This window comes from Leptinotarsa decemlineata, unplaced genomic scaffold (assembly GCF_025532065.1).
Source record: "Leptinotarsa decemlineata unplaced genomic scaffold, Ldec_3_MD MMD2_P_RNA_scaffold_2, whole genome shotgun sequence".
In the NCBI taxonomy this organism is placed as follows: domain Eukaryota; kingdom Metazoa; phylum Arthropoda; class Insecta; order Coleoptera; family Chrysomelidae; genus Leptinotarsa; species Leptinotarsa decemlineata.
In genome coordinates this window covers 5,024,407-5,043,726 of record NW_027412529.1, presented here as the reverse complement: position 1 = coordinate 5,043,726, position 19,320 = coordinate 5,024,407, and the positions used below count along the sequence as shown (strand labels likewise).

Here is a 19,320-nt window from a genome sequence, read left to right as displayed (position 1 = left end):
TTTTCAAGAACTGGAATGGGATAGTGTGACTGAACCAATATCTCGAACTACCTACTCCCCAGGTCTCGTCATTGGTCTTCGCAAGGGTCTCAATCTTCTCCTTCATCTTCAACTTGGTTGGTGGAACGCGCAAGAGTTTTGTAGTTCTGGTGTTTGGGAAAAGTGCTTGTTTTGATCTCAATTTGCACAGTCCCAGGCAAGGACTGACGGTCCCCTCCTCAGTCATCCCGATAGCCATCTTAATTTAGGTCAGGTTGGAGCTTGGCTCTCTTACCCTTTCGACTGATGATTGTCAGAGGGACAAATGGGTCATAACTGATGGTGAGATGGCGACATGAATGTCCTCAAACATCAGCGCCGCCCTTCACGGTGTACCCGTACCTGGCTGGGGTGAGATGGATGACAAAATTGTTCTTCTGTTAACGGGGGACATGGGGGGCTCATTCGACAGAGTGTTGGGACCTTCTATATCGGAAGGGGTCGTCTACAGCATAGTCTATAGCTTCCCTAAATAACGGATTATCATGAGTTTCTGCACAATCAAAAAGTCGCTGATTCCTCGACTGAATGAACTGCTGGCTTCGTTCCGCACAAACCACGGAGCATTCACAATCATCCGTATCAACTTATTTTGCAATCTCTCCAGAATGGAGATATTAGACGGAGCCGCTTGTCCCCAGACGCCTGAAGCATACATTATGACAGGTTTGAACATCGTTCTATAGATCGTAATTTTGTTCTTTAGGCTCAGTTTGGATCGTCTATTGATCAGAGGGTATAGACTTTGGAGCCGACCCTCTATCTTTGCCTTCACGGTTATGATGTGCGGGTTCCAGGTGAGCCTACGGTCTATTAGAAGACCGAGGTACTTTACCTGCGCTGGCCAGTTCATCTGCCTTCCAGAGACCCTCACTTTCTTAGCCGGAGAAGATATCGTTCGTCGCATGGTTATCGCCTGAGTCATCCGGAGGCGGAAGTAGGAAGGAGGTTGTGACTTGCTGCAGCGTGGTGTGAAATGTTGCCAATATGTGCGGTGAGACAATAATGATCTCCATGTATGTAGTAACTTAGTTGGTGCGTTTCTTCAGTGGCGATGCTTTTGGTGATTTCGAAGATTATTGTGTGGCCTGTTCCAAATTAGTGTTTGGAGAAGAATGAGGCTGGATGTGATTTACGGAAGGCTAGCTGACAGTAAAGACACGCCCGAAGAAGCCACTGTATGGCGAAACACGTGTTGCGTTTTTGGAAAATTGTTTAGTGAAAATCTCACAATAAAGTGTTTTTTGAATACGTTAGACATGGAGTAGGTGAAAAATCAAAAATCAGCAAATCACCTGTACATCATTAGTTATCGTGTTCATAAAAATGTAAAGTTTTGATTGTGTATGCAAAATTGAAAAGTGTACTTTCACTGAACTATGGAAGATTTGCCCCATTTTTAAGTCTGGAGATCCATCTGATATTCGGAATAATCATCCTATCTCAATCCTGTCGAATTTTGCTAAACTTCTCGAAATTGTCATTTATAATCGCGTACATTCCTCAGTTCGTAATATTATAGATCCGCAACAACATGAATTTATATCAAACAAATTCACCATAACAAATTTAATTGTATTGAATTGTGGAATTGGCCGCGGTGGTAGTGCGCCCGACTCACGATCGGAAGACCGTGGGTTCGATTCCCGCCTCGACCAGATATTTTTCTCGAGATAATTTATCTGGTTGAAGCTGGAATGATTCTGCAACCGTGTTAGGAATCACACGTTGAAAGGTTAGACCTCGTTAGTCCTTAGCTCGCACAAGTTTCTCAACTTCTGAGAGTTGTCGTTCGTATCGGGGCGACAGCTAATTAACGATAAAACAGATTTTAAACAGATTGATCCAAAATGTTGGTGATGTCTTAGATAATCGTGGTCAAGTTGATGTGATATATACCTATTGATTTTGCTAAAGCATTTGATCGACTTGATCACATGATCCTTTTACACCAATTTGGTTTCCATAATTCAGCAGTACATTTCATCAAATCCTACTTACTTCAACGAGAACAGTTTGTATCTTATAACGGCTATGATTCTTTGTATAACATTCCTTCATCTGGAGTACCTCAGGGGTCGAATCTCGGACCACTTATTTATTTATTAATGACCTCAGTAATTATGTCAATTGTAATAAGTTATTTTTTGCAAATGATTCAAAAATATATTTACCTGTCGAAACTACCGAAGACTGTAATACAATTGCAACGGCAATTAGAAAATATACAAACTTAGTGTGAAGTTAACAAACTATACCTCAATGCATCCAAATGTAAAGTAGTGTCTTATAGTAGGAAAATGTCAGTCATTGAGTACAACTATCGAGTAGATACCATTTCACTGTCACGAAGTAACTCAAATAAAGATCTTGGTGTATATTTTAGTGTATGGCTTTATAGTTCGCAATTGTAGATCTTTTTCAAACATATCTGCTCTATTTACTCTTTATGTGAGGTCAAAATTAGAATATGGCTCTGTTCTGTGGTCTCCATTCTACAATTGCTGTAATACATTCATTGAAAAAGTTAAACGTCGTTTCCTGAAGTTTGTTTACTTCAAATCTTATGGTATCTATCCTGATAGAGGTATTCCATGTGAATCTCTTACCATAACATTCAATATTGAAAGTCTTGCTGGAATAATTTTTCTGTATAAATTACTGCACAATAATGTGGACGCTATGGAGGTGTTATTTCTTATAAATTTATGTGTGCCTCATTTCAGACCTAGAAGTACAAAAACTTTTTACAGCCGACTGGCCAGAACCAATTTGTACCTCAAGTCACCTATCTGTAGTATTTGCAATAATTTCAACTTATGCAGACGAACCACCCAAAAACTTTTTCTTCCATAATCATGGAATTCCAACTTCTGAAGAGGCACGACATAAGAACAATATTCACAGCCAAACATTTTTTTTTTTTTCGGTGGAAATGGTCTTGGTGTTTTCGAAGCTTATTATGTGGCCTATTTCAAGTTAGTGCTAGCTTACGTTCATAGTCTATGCTGAGACTCGTGCATTGGTCTGACCCGAGGAATTCTGTAGCAGGCGGAAAATGATATTTCGCTTATGCCCTGTGCCTCTTTGAGTATTGTGTCTTTAGATTTTTCGGGAAAAATCGGAAATTTGATTGCTGTTTGACTGTTGTAACTCCATGAATATAGGTAAAAAGGTGTGGTTATAGAACTGTTGGAGATGTAGAGTATGGGTTTGCTGGAGCTGTATGAATCTTTGGATTCGGGAGTCGGTATAGTCATATTGACGGAGAGCGGTTTTGCATTTGTCTAATTCCTCAGATCCATTGTGGTGGTCACCAAGTTTGCAGGCGGAATTCAATCGGGCAGGATGATATTGTTAGATATAATAAAATTCATTTAAAAGTGGATTCTTTCTGTTATAAAATCGAGCGAGCTTAATAAAAGCGAGTGAAATCCCTCTTGAAAAAAAAAATACTCACTCTGTGTCGCACTCGGTTCTATGAGCTTCTCGAAGCTGACTTCGGTGTGCACTTCGACCCCTAACAGCAAGGCGACTTTCATTAAAATGCATTGCAATTGTCTTATACTAATGTGGTCGATTGCGCCCGCGCAAAATTTACCAAAAAACTTTTTTGCGCCGAGCATCCTCAAATCCTCGATGACGAACGGCCACAAGTGCAACACGTTGTTTCTGGAGAACCTGTCGCGTTTTTCTACGACCACCTGAAACAATTGAAAATTATTTATTGTGGTGAAAAAATTTGACCACGCATCACACCGATTGTAACCATAAGAAATGTTAATAATAAGAATACTCGTTATTTCCCAGTTGAAAAATATAAACGTACGGTACATATTTTAACAAAATCCCGAAACAAGTCAAATTTAAATTATAATTTGACATACTTCAAAGGAGAAATGCTACCCTTACCTTTAACCCCCGTCGAATGACAGGTACAACCCCTAATTTTTTACATGGGAAGTATAGGCATGTGATACATCGTTTGGATGTTTGGAAGGACTCTTCATTCTCTATTCAAAAATGTTATCGCTTTCAAGTTTATTGCAACAATTAAGATAAAATACATTAAAATCATGTGGTTACCAAAATTCGATAAAATACACTCAAAACTTATTACAATATACTCAAAACTTATTTCATGTTGAGGTAATGATGATAAGAAAGTAAGCAAAAACCATAGCAATGTTCTTTTTAGATGGTATCCTTTAAAAAACTGTAAATAATTTCCGTGGCAACGTTAGTTTTAAACGCCTTGTCAACTTGTTTTGTATGTTACAACATCAGTTGTTAGTATTTTAATTTAAGTTTAAAGTTCGTTAACTTCAAGTCTGACAAATGGTTAGATTAACGGAAATGCATAAAATAACAGTTTTACAAATGATTGGTTCCGGAGATGAAACCCGAACACAACAGGAAGAAGCTCGCCTATTTCATGAGAAATTTCCTAATTTAGCGCCCATATCTCAAGGAACAATAAGTAAAATAGAGAAGCAGTTTCGCTAACTCGATCATGTGGGCCAGATAAAAAAACAGCCGCCAATACAATGGGTGATGAACTCAAATTAGATGTGATGCTTGAGTTTGAAGAAAACCCACATACATCGAGTAGACAGGCATCCACTACATCGATAGTAAATATATTAAAAGGAAATAAAATGCATCCCTATAAAATGATACCTACTCAGGAGCTCATGGAACACGATTTTGATAGAAGAACTTATTTTTGTGAGCAAATGATGGACATGTTGGATAACAATATCATCCAATTAGAAGACGTTATTTTTCTGATGCGTGTACTTTGTCTCTTAATGGTCTTGCTAATCGGCAAAATTTCCGCTACTGGTCAATGGAAAATCCTCACTGTATGAGTGAAGAACACACGCAATACCCTCAAAAGGTTAATGTTTGGGCAGGGATTGTAGAAAACCATATCATTGGTCTCTTTTTCATTGAGGGCAGCTTGAGTGGCGATAATTATTTGGCACTACTTCAAAATGATGTCATTTTAAGTTTAGCAAATTTATATTCTGATCCAGGAAACCCTAAAGTTCCAGTGAATACGATATGGTTTTAGCAGGATGGATCACCACCACATTAAGTTAATGTCCGGCAATACCTCCATACAACATTTCCCAATCGGTGGATATGGAGGCGAGGATTGATTGAATGGCCAGCGCGATCACCTGATCTTTCATCGTTAGATTTCTTTTTATGGGGATATGTAAAGAGCAATGTGTACAAAACTAAACCTTCAGATTTGAATGACTTAAAAGAACGAATAACGCTTGCCATTAGGTCGGTCACGGCTGATATGTTAAATAATGTTAGAAAACAGTTTTATTTGAGATTAGGATGTCGTTAAGACGTTCGCGGTGAACATTTGGTACAGTTACTTTGTTAACATCCAAAGTTCTTTATTATATACTACATTTAATTACGTTTTGCATTACATGTTAGTTTCTGAGTGTATTTTATCGAATTTCGGTTAACGGAAAAACCGATTTTAAACATATTTTTTTAAACATAATTTTAATTTATTTTATCTTAATTGTTGCAATAAACTTGAAAGCGGTAACAGTTTTGAATAGAGAATGATGATGGCTGTTTTCAGGCAATATGAAAAGATCCACCATTAATTGTAATATTCATAGATACACATCTTCAACTGTTATTTTTCATTATAAGATACGATGTCTATAATTGTTCATATTAAAAGATGCGATGTACGTATGCTTCAATATGCTTTGTGCTAAAAATATCGATTGTGATACGCCACTGCAAACTGGGAAATAGACACCAGGAAAATATTGACATCTGCGTTATATAATTTAAAACGCTTTAGTTTTCAATCAAAGAATCATTGAAGTTTCAGCTACAGTTACATATATAATCAATTCCCCAGATACACTTCTGTTAATAACTATTTCAAACCAATTTACCCACTATTTCAATCATACTGTATCTACGGCTGAATTTGTTTGGAATAGGGAGCCAATAAAATGATTTCGGCAGTTAATTACTATTACATTCCGGTTATTTTCTGATATATGAAAATGCGTGGTATACCGCCTCTGATCATACCGAACTAGATGATTTATAATGTTGCAAGTCACTTTACCTTTTTCGAGATACAATAAATATTGCATGATATATGATACAATTTTATAGCTTGAAAAACGTTAGCTATCGATCACATGCCATTGTTTTTCAACGAATAATAATTTTTTATACGCTGTTAGATTGGACAAAAAAAATGTTGAAATTTTACGAGTATTATAAAACAATGATTTAGTCCCTTTGGATATCTTTTTCATATGAAAATATATGGAAATATACATAAGAGTATATAAATATATCTAGGAAAATGGATTGACGGGGTCTCTCATTCGAAAATCATAAATTAAAACTCTGCTTTACTTTGCCAAGCCTTCGCTTCTCACTGGGAAGCTTCTTTAGGGCAGGCAGTGAAAATAAGTAAAAGAAGAAAAACATGTGTATAAAATTTATATATGAAAAAAAATATACACACGAGTAGAAGGGGTCTGGACTAAGCGAGACAGACAGACGGTGACGTCATTACACCAGCCAGGTTGTTTCCCAGCAAGGCATACAGACCATCCAGTCAACCAAATTGTCACGTGGTGTCCTACCCATCGGCGAACCAATCAGAGTGTACCAAATTGTCAAGTAGCGTCCTCAAACTGTCACGCATAATCAGAGCGCACGCTTCTGCATCTCAGAACATTGTGGCGAGAGATTTGAATTTTCTGTGGTCATGAATAGTTCAGGCAGAAAGACACGCCGTCACGGCAGACTAGACATAGTAGGTAATATAATTAAAAAAAGTTTAAGGTTATGAGGATCGAACCCACGCGACATCCGTGTGGGTTCGAGGTGTACTGAGTTGAACCTCAAAGCAATGAGCAGCCACAGCCACAGATATGTACCGCTCTTGGTGGAATCACATGTGTCAAGTCACTTGAACACATCCTGTGAAAGTATCTATAAAAGAGAGACAAATCTACAACATTTCTTCGATGTTCCAGACTCCATATATAAGAACAATACTACAAAGAACGTCTGATCTGAGCTTTATAAAGCATCAAAAGTTGCTGAGTTGTACACAGTTTTCTGGTTCGTAACAGTGTTCCAAGGTTTTGAGAAGCAGCCTTTGCAATACCAGCGACATAATTGTGACAGGAGATATTGGTGTCTATTTTAACCCCCAACAAAGTTATCGAGGCAGAAAGTGGAATTGTCTGTCCTGACATTATTATATCCGGTTCGGAGACATTTATCTTTTTGGAGAAAACCGATGCCTTGGTTTTTTGCCATTGAATTGAACCTGGTTACTTCCACCCAATTCGAAATCACTTCTAGAACCCTATTAATGCAATTAAACCAGCTATCAGCACAATGCTTGAATGACTTTTTCTGCAGTATAGCTGATAATACTATTAAAGCTCTTCCTGATCTTTCGATCAATGAAATAAATAACTACAATAACTTTCCCTCGCCATGCGAAACTTTTTTTCTGGACCCTGTCTGTCCTCAAGAAGTATATGATACGATAAAGTCTCTTAAAAACAGCAACTGTCGCGATACACACGACCTAAATAGCCAAATGATTAAATCGGTGGCTGATATAATCGCAGCTCCACTAACATTACTGATAAAGAAATCTTTTCAACTGGAATATTTCCAGACGTTTTTAAAATTTCGAGAGTAATACCCTTATTCAAAAAAGGTTCTAGATCTTCACCGGATAATTATCGCCCAATTAGCATAATATCTATATTTGGGAATGTAATTTAGATAATTTTGAAAAATCACTTTTATTTATATTTTGAAAAACGGTTCTACCTCAACAATTCACAGTATAGTTTTCGAAGAAATAGGTCAACTACCCAAGCGGCTTTTAAACTAGTTTCGAACATAGTCGAAGGTCTTGATCACGGACAGCACTTTTCTTTGACATTATGTGACCTGACTAAGGCATTTGATTGTGTATCGCATAGTATTTTGATTGACAAAATGAGCTACTATGGTGTCCGAGGCACAGCTCTCAAGCTCGTCAAATCTTATCTAACAAATCGGTGCCAATTTGTTGGATTGAACAACGTTAAAGTCAGACCTCAGAGAAATGAAGCATGGTGTTTCTCAGGGATCCGTTTTAGGTCCACTATTGTTCTTGATCTACATCAATGACCCAGGCAGTCTCATGAAACCAGCATGTTGTATCTTGTTTGCATGCTCTAGTAAAGACTTAACTAGCTTACAACTAATGATGGAAGATAGCAAAACATTAGTTTACAATTGGTTTGCTGCTAACAAACTCACTTTGAATGAAGCTAAAACTCAAAATATAATCGTATCTTCCAATCGCAATATTCCCCAATCTAAAAGTGTCAAGTTTTTAGGATTCACTATTGATCATAGATTGAGCTGGTCTGATCATATTAAAGCTATGCTCAGCAAACTTTCTACTGTTTTGTTCGTTTTGAGACGTCTGCACGATGTGGTCACCTTTTTGACGCTGAAAAGAGCCTACTACGGATTATTTCACTCAGTTATTTCTTATGGTATTCTCATTTAGGGTCATTCAAGTAACTCGATAAGTGTGTTTAGGTGCCCGAAAGGCCTCATTAAATCAACTTACCTACATTTTAATTTTAGCGACATATTTAAAAAGATTTTATATTTATGATTTTATTTATACTTATATTCTTTACTTATATTTCATAGTAGATGAATTTTATCTCTGATCAAGGATTTATGTATTTGTGACTTGCCATAAATGTACAACTGTATGTAAAATGGTCAAATAAAGTACTCTACTCTAAGATATGCAACCTCCTACTGCCGGTGAAGATGTACATCCACAGCTGATGTCATGGAATCCAAATGGAATAAAAAGTGTGCTGTGGTCAGCGAAGCATATAGGATTCTTGTTTTTTTTTTCAATAAGTTGTTGATATACAATAAAAAGAGGGTGGGAGACAATATGGATCCCTGGGGAACACCAGCGTTGATGGTAAAATTATTCGAGAGATGTCTATTGACGGCCACTTGCGAATACGGAAAGCCGTCATGATATCTTGAATGCCAATCAGAGCGAATTACGTCACGTTAGAGTAAACAAATGAAAATGAAATATTGTATAATACAACAGTAATACCCTTGACAAAGAGATTGTGGTCGCTGTATTTCTTGATATTGAAGGAGCATTTAACAATGCGCTACCTAAATCTATAGGATTGTCTTTGGCTAGGAAGGGTATAGAATCGACCATAACTGGCTAGTAAACAGAACTGCAACTACGACTCTTCAAGGCGAGGCTATCAGGTTCAGGGTCACCAGGGGCTGCCCTCAAGGTGGGGTATTATCTCCCCATCTGTGGTCGCTCCTAGTGGATAGTCTGCTTGATGCCCTCGACAGAAGAAAAGTTGATCTGCAAGCTTATGCAGATGAACTTGTTATCCTGGCAAGGTTCACGTCGGGAAGGGTAGCTTGTAATATCCTCCAAAGCGCGTTGGACGTTGTTCACAGTTGGTGCCTAAGGGAGCAGATGTCTGTCAACCCCAGCAAACCCCTTCACCAAAAGGAGAAAATGGGACGATCTAACACCACTTTTCCTCAATGGTGTGGTCATTCCATTTGGAACGGAGATGAAATATCTTGGCATTTTCCTTGATAAAAGACTCACCTGGAACGCTCACTTGGAAAAAGTTTTACATAAAGCCAGACTGTCTCTATGGACATGTTGAAGGATTTGTGGTAAAACTTGGGGTTTAGGTCCCAAAAAAATCCATTGGATTTATGTGATGATTGTCAGATCAATGATCATTTATGGTGAAATTGCTTGGTGGCCGAAGGCTTCACAGAAAACGGCCCAAGCGAAGCTCTCTGGTTTACAGAGACAGGCTTGTCTGGCTATCAGTGGTGCCATCAGTACCACACCGTCAGCGGCCATGGAGATCCTTCTAGATCTACCTCCTCTCCCGTTTTTCTGGAGAGAGAGAGGCTAGGTGGACTGTTGGTTGACATTGGAAGTCACAGCATTCTGGAAATGACCTCTGACTTTATGCCTCCAACTATCAACTACGAACTGCCTTATAAAGTACTATTTCCGAGTAGAGAGGACTGGATCCTCCGGAAGAAGGAAATATTAAGAGCAGATAGTTGTTGATTCACAGATGGATCAAAAACACCTTCCGGTTCTGGTGTTTTTAGTCGCAGACCCAGGACTGAGTTATCTACCAGCCTAGGAACTCATGCGACTGTATTTCAAGCGGAAATTTACGCTACTGAATTGTGTGCGGAGAGATTGGATAAATCCAACCTCACTCACGAGTCAATACAAATATTCTTGGACAGTCAAGCGGCGTCGGAAGCTCTTGCTTCCTACCGAGCAACGTGTAAATTGGTAGCAAACTGCCAAAAAAGACTCTCCTCGAAAGGAAGACTTAACAGATTTTATTTGGTCTGGATTCCTGGCCATAATGACCTGGAAGGCAATGAAGCTGCTGACTCTCTTACAGAAGAGGGTGCTGCAAGCGGTTTCATCGGACTAGAACCTGTCATCGCTTTGGGCTTTGCCAAACAAACACTGAACACCTGGATGGCAAGAAGATGTATGGACTTCTGACATAATCTTCCAAGATAGGCTCACTCCAAGGCGTTTATTCACAGAGGCGACACACACACTGTCTTTCGACAATGTGTGTGTCGCCTCTGTCTGAAAAATGATGAAACAGCAGAGCATATACTTTGTGTCTGCCCCGCTGGGGGCCGAATCAGGTTCTTAGAGTTCGGCAGATCCGTATTCTCACCATCTGACCTGAAAGACCACTCACCATACAAACTAATCGGCTTCGTTAAGAAGCTGTGTTTATTTGGCCGAGTGTGAGCCACAATAAACCCTTGTGGGTTGCGGTGGAGGGTCGAATAGACCCACTCACTTTAGACCGACCGAATACTCGACGCTAGTTTTCTCTGATTTTATTTAAGACTTGAAATTGTTTACAGTGACTTTTCTTTTGCTGTGTTCTTAAATCAAAAGTGAAATAACGTGAGCCATGGAACCAGGATTTACCAAGGCTAAAACAGTGACTTTTTGATTCTGGGAGAGTTTCTGGCATCAAACAAAGAAGTTGGTACGACAGAATTCAGAAATGTGAAAACTTCCATGTCAGTACAATGATAATCTTTCTAGAACAAATAGTAAGGATAACTCCAAAGCCTTTGAAAGAAACTTGTAGTTTAATATTAATGGTCATACTATTGAAATTATATTTCTAAATACATTGATTTATTTATTGCAGGTCCTTCAGGGCGTCCTATGGCGATGATGCAATAAGTTACGTTCAATTAAAACGCGAAGAAAATCTGTTCACAGTGAAAGATACGAGAAATGAAACTTAACCTCAAAAAAGTTTGTTGATTATTGAATTAAATCCTCGACTAAGATAATACTGGTTCATAATTTACAAGTTTAGGGTAATACTTTCGTCAAAGTCATCTTCACAAAAATAAAGCTGAGTTCTGGGCAATATTCCCGTTGAATCTAGTCTTGTAAGTTTGAGACACTTATTTCGTGTTGTTATTTTGTACGGGCGGAACACAAATACCTAGTTCGGAGTTTTTAGTGATGTATAAGTACACTGAGGGACTGCACACAAACGATACACTTCTGAATTCATATTTAATAATCACAACACAACAAAAAAATATTTTTTGAATGTTTCCTACACTAAATTAGTCAATTTCTACTAATTTTGGGGTGATAAGAACGAAAATAACAATGAAAAATTTTTATTAGCTCTGGTTTTTGAGATACACAGTACTTAATCTTAAAGAGTAGTTATACTATACGTGAAAAGTGAAAGTACATAAAACGATATTGTTATGTTTCTTTTAGAATATTTTAAGTACAAAATTAATTAAAAAAAACATTATTCTTAGTGTTTTGACAAATAAAAGAAGTTTGTACCACCAAATTTCAATTAAGTCCATCCGATTCATTGTAAGATCGCTGTCGTTTAGCTTGTCTTTTATAAAACACTTCTGGAGCATCCCTACACACAGACCAGCAGTAGTCTGCAAGCATTGCTTCATTCCATCTCTGTTCCATTAAGGCAATGTCTTGATGGAATCTTTCTCCATGTTCGTCACTCACAGCTCCACAGTTTTGTGGGAAGAAATTAAGATGAGAGTGAAGAAAATAAATTTTTAAGGACATGTTGCATCCAAGTTGGTGGTAAGCTTGAAGAAGCTCTTTAACCAATGCTGCGAAGTTATCATCTCTTTTGTTACCTAAAAACCCATGTACAACCCCCCTAAAGGCTTCCCAGGCTCTTTTTTCATTTCCTGTTAAAATCATGTCAAAAGCAGGATCATTTACGATTTCACGGATTTGAGGCCCAATAAAGATGCCTTCCTTGACTTTAGCATCACTCAACCTGGGAAACTTTGCTCTCAAGTACTTAAAAGCTTGTCCTTCCTGGTCCATGGCCTTCACAAAGTTTTTCATTAGTCCCAACTTAATATGTAATGGGGGAAGGAGAACATCCTTAGGATCTACAAGAGGCTCGTAAACTACATTTTTCTCATTAGGGTTTAGGTCTCGTGTAGGCCAGTTCATTTTTTTATAGTGAGATTTTCTGTCCCGACTGTCCCACAGACACAAAAAACAACAGTACTTGGTGAACCCTAATTGCATTCCTAGGAGTATAGCAATGACTTTCAGATCACCACAGATGTGCCACTTGTGTTGTTCATATTTGATTGATTGGAGAAGTGTTTTCATATTTATATACGTTTCCTTCATGTGAACTGCATGACCTATAGGAATAGAGGGTAGCTGATTTCCATTATGCAGAAGTACAGCTTTTAAGCTTAGTTTTGAAGAGTCTATAAACAGTCTCCATTCAGATGGAGTGTGATCCAAATTCAAGCAGTCCATCAAACCATTAACATCAGAACAAACTAGGAGGTTTTCTTTTTTCTCAAAAAAAGGAAGCAAATCTTTTTGACGCTGTCTGTACTGAGATATTTTCACATCATGTTTTAGAAGATTCCACTGTTGTAGTCTTGACCCTAACAGCTCAGCCTTTTCCTTAGACAAGCGAAGATCTCTTATAAGGTCACTCAACTCTGCTTGACTAATTCTGTGCGGATCACTAGACCTATCGCTTACCTCAAAATCAGGGTCATAGGATGTAGAAGGATGGGTTGCTCCTTCTAAACAGTCTTCATCACCTTCCTCTAAAATTTCATAGTTTTGGGGTGGAGAAGGGACTGGCAAATTGTCTGAGTGTGGTACAGGCCGAAGAGCAGATGGGAGATTAGGGTATTTAACCGTTCCTCTTTTCTTCATAGATAAACCTTGCTTAATGGGAGGAGTTAAGCAGAAATAACAGTCGTCTGTATGATTGGTAGGCTCACGCCAAACCATAGGTACTGCAAAAGCCATTGCCCGGTTTTTATTTTTCAGCCACTCTCGCAATATGATGGAACAAGAATTACAACATATATGAGGAGCCCATGATTTATCTTGGTCCCCAACTTACACACCAAAATAATGTTCATAGGCTGTCTTAACGATAGGTGTCATTTTACGTTTCTGAGCCTTAAATGTTATTTCACCACATATATAGCAAAAGCTATCGACAGAATTCACACACTTTCGAGGCATTTCAGATCAGCACTTAAATTAATTTAAAAATCAACTTCACACGATAATTTCAATAGCAACCACGTGCGTACAATTGACAAACTCACATAGGTTATGTTTACTACTTAAGAACAGCTGATGAGAGGGGTGTTATGTAAACAAACATGTGTACCAACTGTTGGTGATGAAATATTTCATTTGTTGAAAACTCAATATACATATATATATAATATAATGATACTATATCTTGAAAACAAGAGCTAATATATAATTTTTATGGTCACTTTCGGTTTTAACACGTGGAAATACATTAAAATCATCTAATTTCAACCCCGAAACAAAAACTTTGTTGTGTTGTGAATAGTTATCACCAAATGTATCACATACAACGCCATGACACTTTGAAGTGTTCTGGTATAAATTTTGAACTGATGAATTTTATTTTATACTGAACTTTTGCGGAAATATGATATACGTTGTAATTATAGACTATTTCCCATCATTAAAGAACGATCATTCAAAATCATGCCTATTTCCAGCGATTTAAGATTGTCCTATAGTGCTTGTGTATCACCATAAAAAATAATCGAGCACTTACCACTTTAGCGCCAAGCAGCTGTGCTTCAATGGCTGCCCTCATACCGCAGGGTCCTCCGCCGATGATCAGGACCCTGGTGCCGGCCGCTAATTTCCCCTTCTGGTAGCATTTGTGCGAAGCCCGAGCATCGAACTTCTTCCATAGAGCCTTTGCCCTCCAAGAAGTCAGGTTAGCCCTCAACTTCGGATAGAATGACGTGATGACGGCTGGCTTCAGGTGGAGATAGTCGATCAAGCCCCTAATGTCGAAATATGATATAAAATAAACAGGTATGGTCGATTTTTGGCAGATACAAAAAGGCTAGGTCTACACCCTACACCCTAGGTCTACAATAGTAGTACATTCTTTCAAGAAAGTTTCGTGACTCTATTATTTGTAGAGCTCGCGTGGAGGGACCGCCGAAATTATTTTTGTGGCTAGGTTGGCACAACTGTCCTCTATGCTCATGCGGAGTTTGAGCGCCATATGTTAATTACTTTGTTTACAGTACTCAATTTGTTAATTAACTTCAAACGTGTTTTGCAATTTTTACAATGGATAAAGATAACAACCAAAAAAGTTTTCTTGAATTTTGCATTGCAAATGGAATTTCTTGTTAGGGAGCGCTGAAAGTTTTGCATGAGTCTTGCGGTGAATCGACTTCATCAAAAACACGTGCCTGTGAGTGGTCCAGTGCATTTAAAAGCGGTCGAGATGTAGTGAAATATTTGCCTCGCTGTGATCGGCCAACAACATCCTCAATCGAACTTAAACATCACTTAAAGTAAAGTTCCTCCAGATTTTTGAGATTGATGTTGCCGAAATCATGTTAGTACGATTAATGTTCCCCAATTCTTGTCACTTCAATTTCTAGATTGAAGTTCCTAGATATTTTCGAAATGGATGCCTTCCAGGCATTTGAGAGTGCTGTTCCTCAAATCATGTTAGTACATTGGATGTTCCTCAATTCCTGCTAGTTCCATATCTAGACTGAAGTTCCTAGAGATGAATGTTCCTCCAGACATTTGAGGCTGGTGTTGGTCAAAGCATGTTAGTACGATGGATGTTCCTCAATTCTTGCCAGTTCTATTTCGAGATTGAAGTTCCTAGATATTTTCGAAATGAATGTTCTCCAGACATTTGAGAATGTTATTCCTCAAATCATGTTAGTACATTGGATGTTCCTCAATTCCTGTCAGTTCCATATCTAGGTTGAAGTTTCTAGAGACGCTGGAGATGAATGTTCCTCCAGACATTTGAGGCTGGTGTTGGTTAAAGCATGTTAGTATGATGGATGTTCCTCAATTCCTGCCAGTTCTATTTCTAGATTGAAGTTCCTAGATATTTTCGAAATTAATGTCCTCCAGACATTTCAGAGTGCTGTTCCACAAATCATGTTAGTACATTGGGTTCCTCAATTTCTGCCAGTTCCATATCTAAATTGAAGTTTCTACAGACGCTGGAGATGAATGTTCCTCCAGACATTTGAGGCTGGTGTTGGTTAAAGCATGTTAGTATGATGGATGTTCCTCAATTCCTGCCAGTTCTATTTCTAGATTGAAGTTCCTAGATATTTTCGAAATTAATGTCTTCCAGACATTTGAGAGTGCTGTTCCACAAATCATGTTAGTACATTGGGTTCCTCAATTTCTGCCAGTTCCATATCTAGATTGAAGTTCCTAGAGACGCTGGACATGAATACTCCTCCAGACATTTGAGGCTGGTGTTGGTCAAAGCATGTTAGTACGATGGATGTTCCTCAATTCCTGCCAGTTCTATTTCGGGATTGAAATTCCTAGATATTTTCGAAATGAATGTCCTCCAGACATTTCAGAGTGCTGTTCCACAAATCATGTTAGTACATTGGGTTCCTCAATTTCTGCCAGTTCCATATCTAAATTGAAGTTTCTACAGACGCTGGAGATGAATGTTCCTCCAGACATTTGAGGCTGGTGTTGGTTAAAGCATGTTAGTATGATGGATGTTCCTCAATTCCTGCCAGTTCTATTTCTAGATTGAAGTTCCTAGATATTTTCGAAATTAATGACCTCCAGACATTTGAGAGTGCTGTTCCTCAAACCATGTTAGTACATTGGATATTCCTCAATTCCTGCCAGTTCCATATCTAGATTGAAGTTTCTAGAGATGCTGGAGATGAATGTTCCTCCAGATATTTGGGGCTAGGGTTGGTCAAAGCATGTTAGTACGATAGATGTTGCTCAATTCCTGCCAATTCGATTTCTAGATTGAAGTTCCTAGATATTTTCGAAATGAATGTTCTCCAGACATTTGAGAATGCTGTTCCCCAAATCATGTTAGTACATTGGGTTCCTCAATTCCTGCCAGTTCCATATCTAGATTGAAGTTCCTAGAGACGCTGGAGATGAATGCTCCTCCAGACATTTGAGGCTGGTGTTGGTCAAAGCATGTTAGTACGATAGATGTTTCTCAATTCCTGCCAGTTCTATTTCTAGATTGAAGTTCCTAGATATTTTCTAGATGGATGCCTTCCAGACATTTGAGAGTGCTGTTCCTCAAACCATGTTAGTACATTGGATGTTCCTAAATTCCTGCCAGTTCCATATCTAGATTGAAGTTCCTAGATACCCTGGAGATGAATGTTCCTCCAGACATTTGAGGCTGGTGTTAGTTAAAGCATGTCAGTATGATGGATGTTCCTCAATACCTGCCAGTTCGATTTCTACATTGAAGTTCCTAGATATTTTCGGGAGGGATGTCTTCCAGACATTTGAGTGATGTTCCTCAAATCATGTTAGTACATTGGATGTTCTTCAATTCGTGCTAGTACGTAGATATTCTCGAGATAGATACCCTCCTGATTTTTAAGACTGATGTTGCCGAAATCATGTAAGTATGATGGATGTTCCTCAATTCCTGCCAGTTAGATTTCTAAATTGAAATTCCTAGATATTTTCGGGATGAATGTCCTCTCCAGACATTTGAGAGAGATGTTCCTCAAATCATGTTAGTACATTGGATGTTCTTCAATTCGTGCCGGTACGTAGATATTCTCGAGATAGATACCCTCCTGATTTTTAAGACTGATGTTGCCGAAATCATGTAAGTATGATGGATGTTCCTCAATTCCTGCCAGTTAGATTTCTAAATTGAAATTCCTAGATATTTTCGGGATGAATGTCCTCTCCAGACATTTGAGAGAGATGTTCCTCAAATCATGTTAGTACATTGGATGTTCCTCAATTCCTGCCAGTTCCATATCTAGATGGAAGTACGTAGATATTCTCGAGATAGATGCCCTCCAGACTTCCAAAACTGATGTTTATCCAATCAAAGAACTATTCCAAAACAGTTCAATATCTAGATAAGTTCTCAAATATGCTAGAAACAGATTTTTTTCTAGACATTTCAGATTGATTTTCCTCAAATCAGACAATAATTTCTAAATTGACGTTCCTACAGATGGTTACGACAGATATTTCTTGAGATTGATATTCCTCAAGACATTTAACAGATCATGTCATCGTGACTTCTTGACTGAAGTTTCCAGTGCTGCTCGAGATTGATGTTCCTCCAGATATTCAAAATTGATGTTCCTCAAATAATGTCGAGTCAGTTGGATGTCCAGATTGACGTTTTTTCAGATGTTCGAGCTTTTAGATATTTGGAATTCACCAAGACTTGAGTGTGATGTTCTCAGAACATGCCGTATTATCTCTGCATTGAAGTTCCTAGATATGGAGGTTTCTTCAGACATTTGAGATTGATGATCCGCAAATCAGAGAATGACTTGTAGATTTTCGTTCAGAAGATTGAATTTTCTCGAGACGTTCATCGATGTTTCTCAAGACATTCGAGAGTGATTTTTCCTGATCAGGCCAATGCGATTTCTAGATTGAATTCGTGTATATGCTCACGACTCAAAGTAATTGGAAAAATTTATAGTGGACTAAAACCACTTTTTATTTACAGATATTTCTGACTTGACTGAGGCAATCGAAGATAGTAGAATGGCCGAATTACAAAAGGAAGGGGAATCAACCAGTGATTCTTTAGCTGAAGTGGGCCTACAAAAAAAGTAGAAGAAAAAAGAACTTGGCAGTACTAAGAGAATAAGGTGATGGAGATAATAACATTCACATTCACATCGACATTCCATACATGCACATAAAAGTTGCAGTATTTCCAAAGTATTGTTAAAAAATATATACAGAGTGGTCCAACGAAAAGTATGCACCTTGCTTTTTTCTTTTTTTGTAACTTAACGCAAAAATGCTCGGACAGGTCAATTTTGCTTTTGAGAGGGACACATTTTAGATGTATTTTTCTACCTGTGCCTTCAACCCCTTAGCGAGGGTGAGTAACAACCCTAAAATTTTAAATGGAGAGTGGGGTCGAGTGATATATCATTTGAAAGGGCACAAAATCATCTTTCCAATGATACCTAATTTGTTGTATTTCACTCAAACATGCAGGTATTATGAAGAAAAACAACTACAACCCAGTACTTTGAAATGTGTAATTGACTTAGTAGAATCCTACTTCAGCAAGTGCTGAAGTAGGATTCCATCATTTGCTTCCATACAATAATATAGATTTTGTTCAAATCTATTCCTAACATTCTGTAGCATACCAGGTGTTATACTTCTGCACTCTGCTGTAATTTGTTGGCGAAGATCTTCTATGGACTCGGGCTGCGTAGCAAAACATTTATTTTTCAAGTGTGCCCAAAGGAAAAAGTCTGAAGGCGATAAATCAGGTGACCTGGCACGCCATTCGATGGGGCCTCTCCTTCCAATCCACCGTCCAGAAAACCGGTCATCTAAAAACTCTCTTACCGGAGCAACATAGTGAGGTGCTCCATCTTGCTGAAAATAAAGCCGATCATCATTATGATTTTGGTTATTTTCAATTATTTCTGTTATGAGAGGATCAATTGTATCTTCAAGCATGTTCAGGTAGACCTCACCAGTTAAATTCCCAGGAATAAAAAGTGGCCCTACGATATGACTACCTAATATGCCACACCAGACATTGATTTTTTGAG

At 38.2% G+C, this 19,320-nt stretch overlaps 1 protein-coding gene across 5 annotated transcripts in view; it reads right to left on the bottom strand.

The window, feature by feature from the left end:
* Nucleotides 1-19,320, bottom strand: part of Mical (Molecule interacting with CasL) — a 169,710-nt gene that overhangs the window by 77,471 nt on the left and 72,919 nt on the right. For all 5 annotated transcript variants that reach the window (XM_074182065.1, XM_074182073.1, XM_074182075.1 and 2 more), the window contains exons 3-4: nucleotides 14,316-14,553; nucleotides 3,500-3,743 (exon numbers count right to left, since the gene is read on the bottom strand). In XM_074182065.1, the coding sequence (XP_074038166.1) occupies nucleotides 3,500-3,743; nucleotides 14,316-14,553 (482 nt within the window). The remainder of the gene's footprint in view (nucleotides 1-3,499; nucleotides 3,744-14,315; nucleotides 14,554-19,320) is intronic.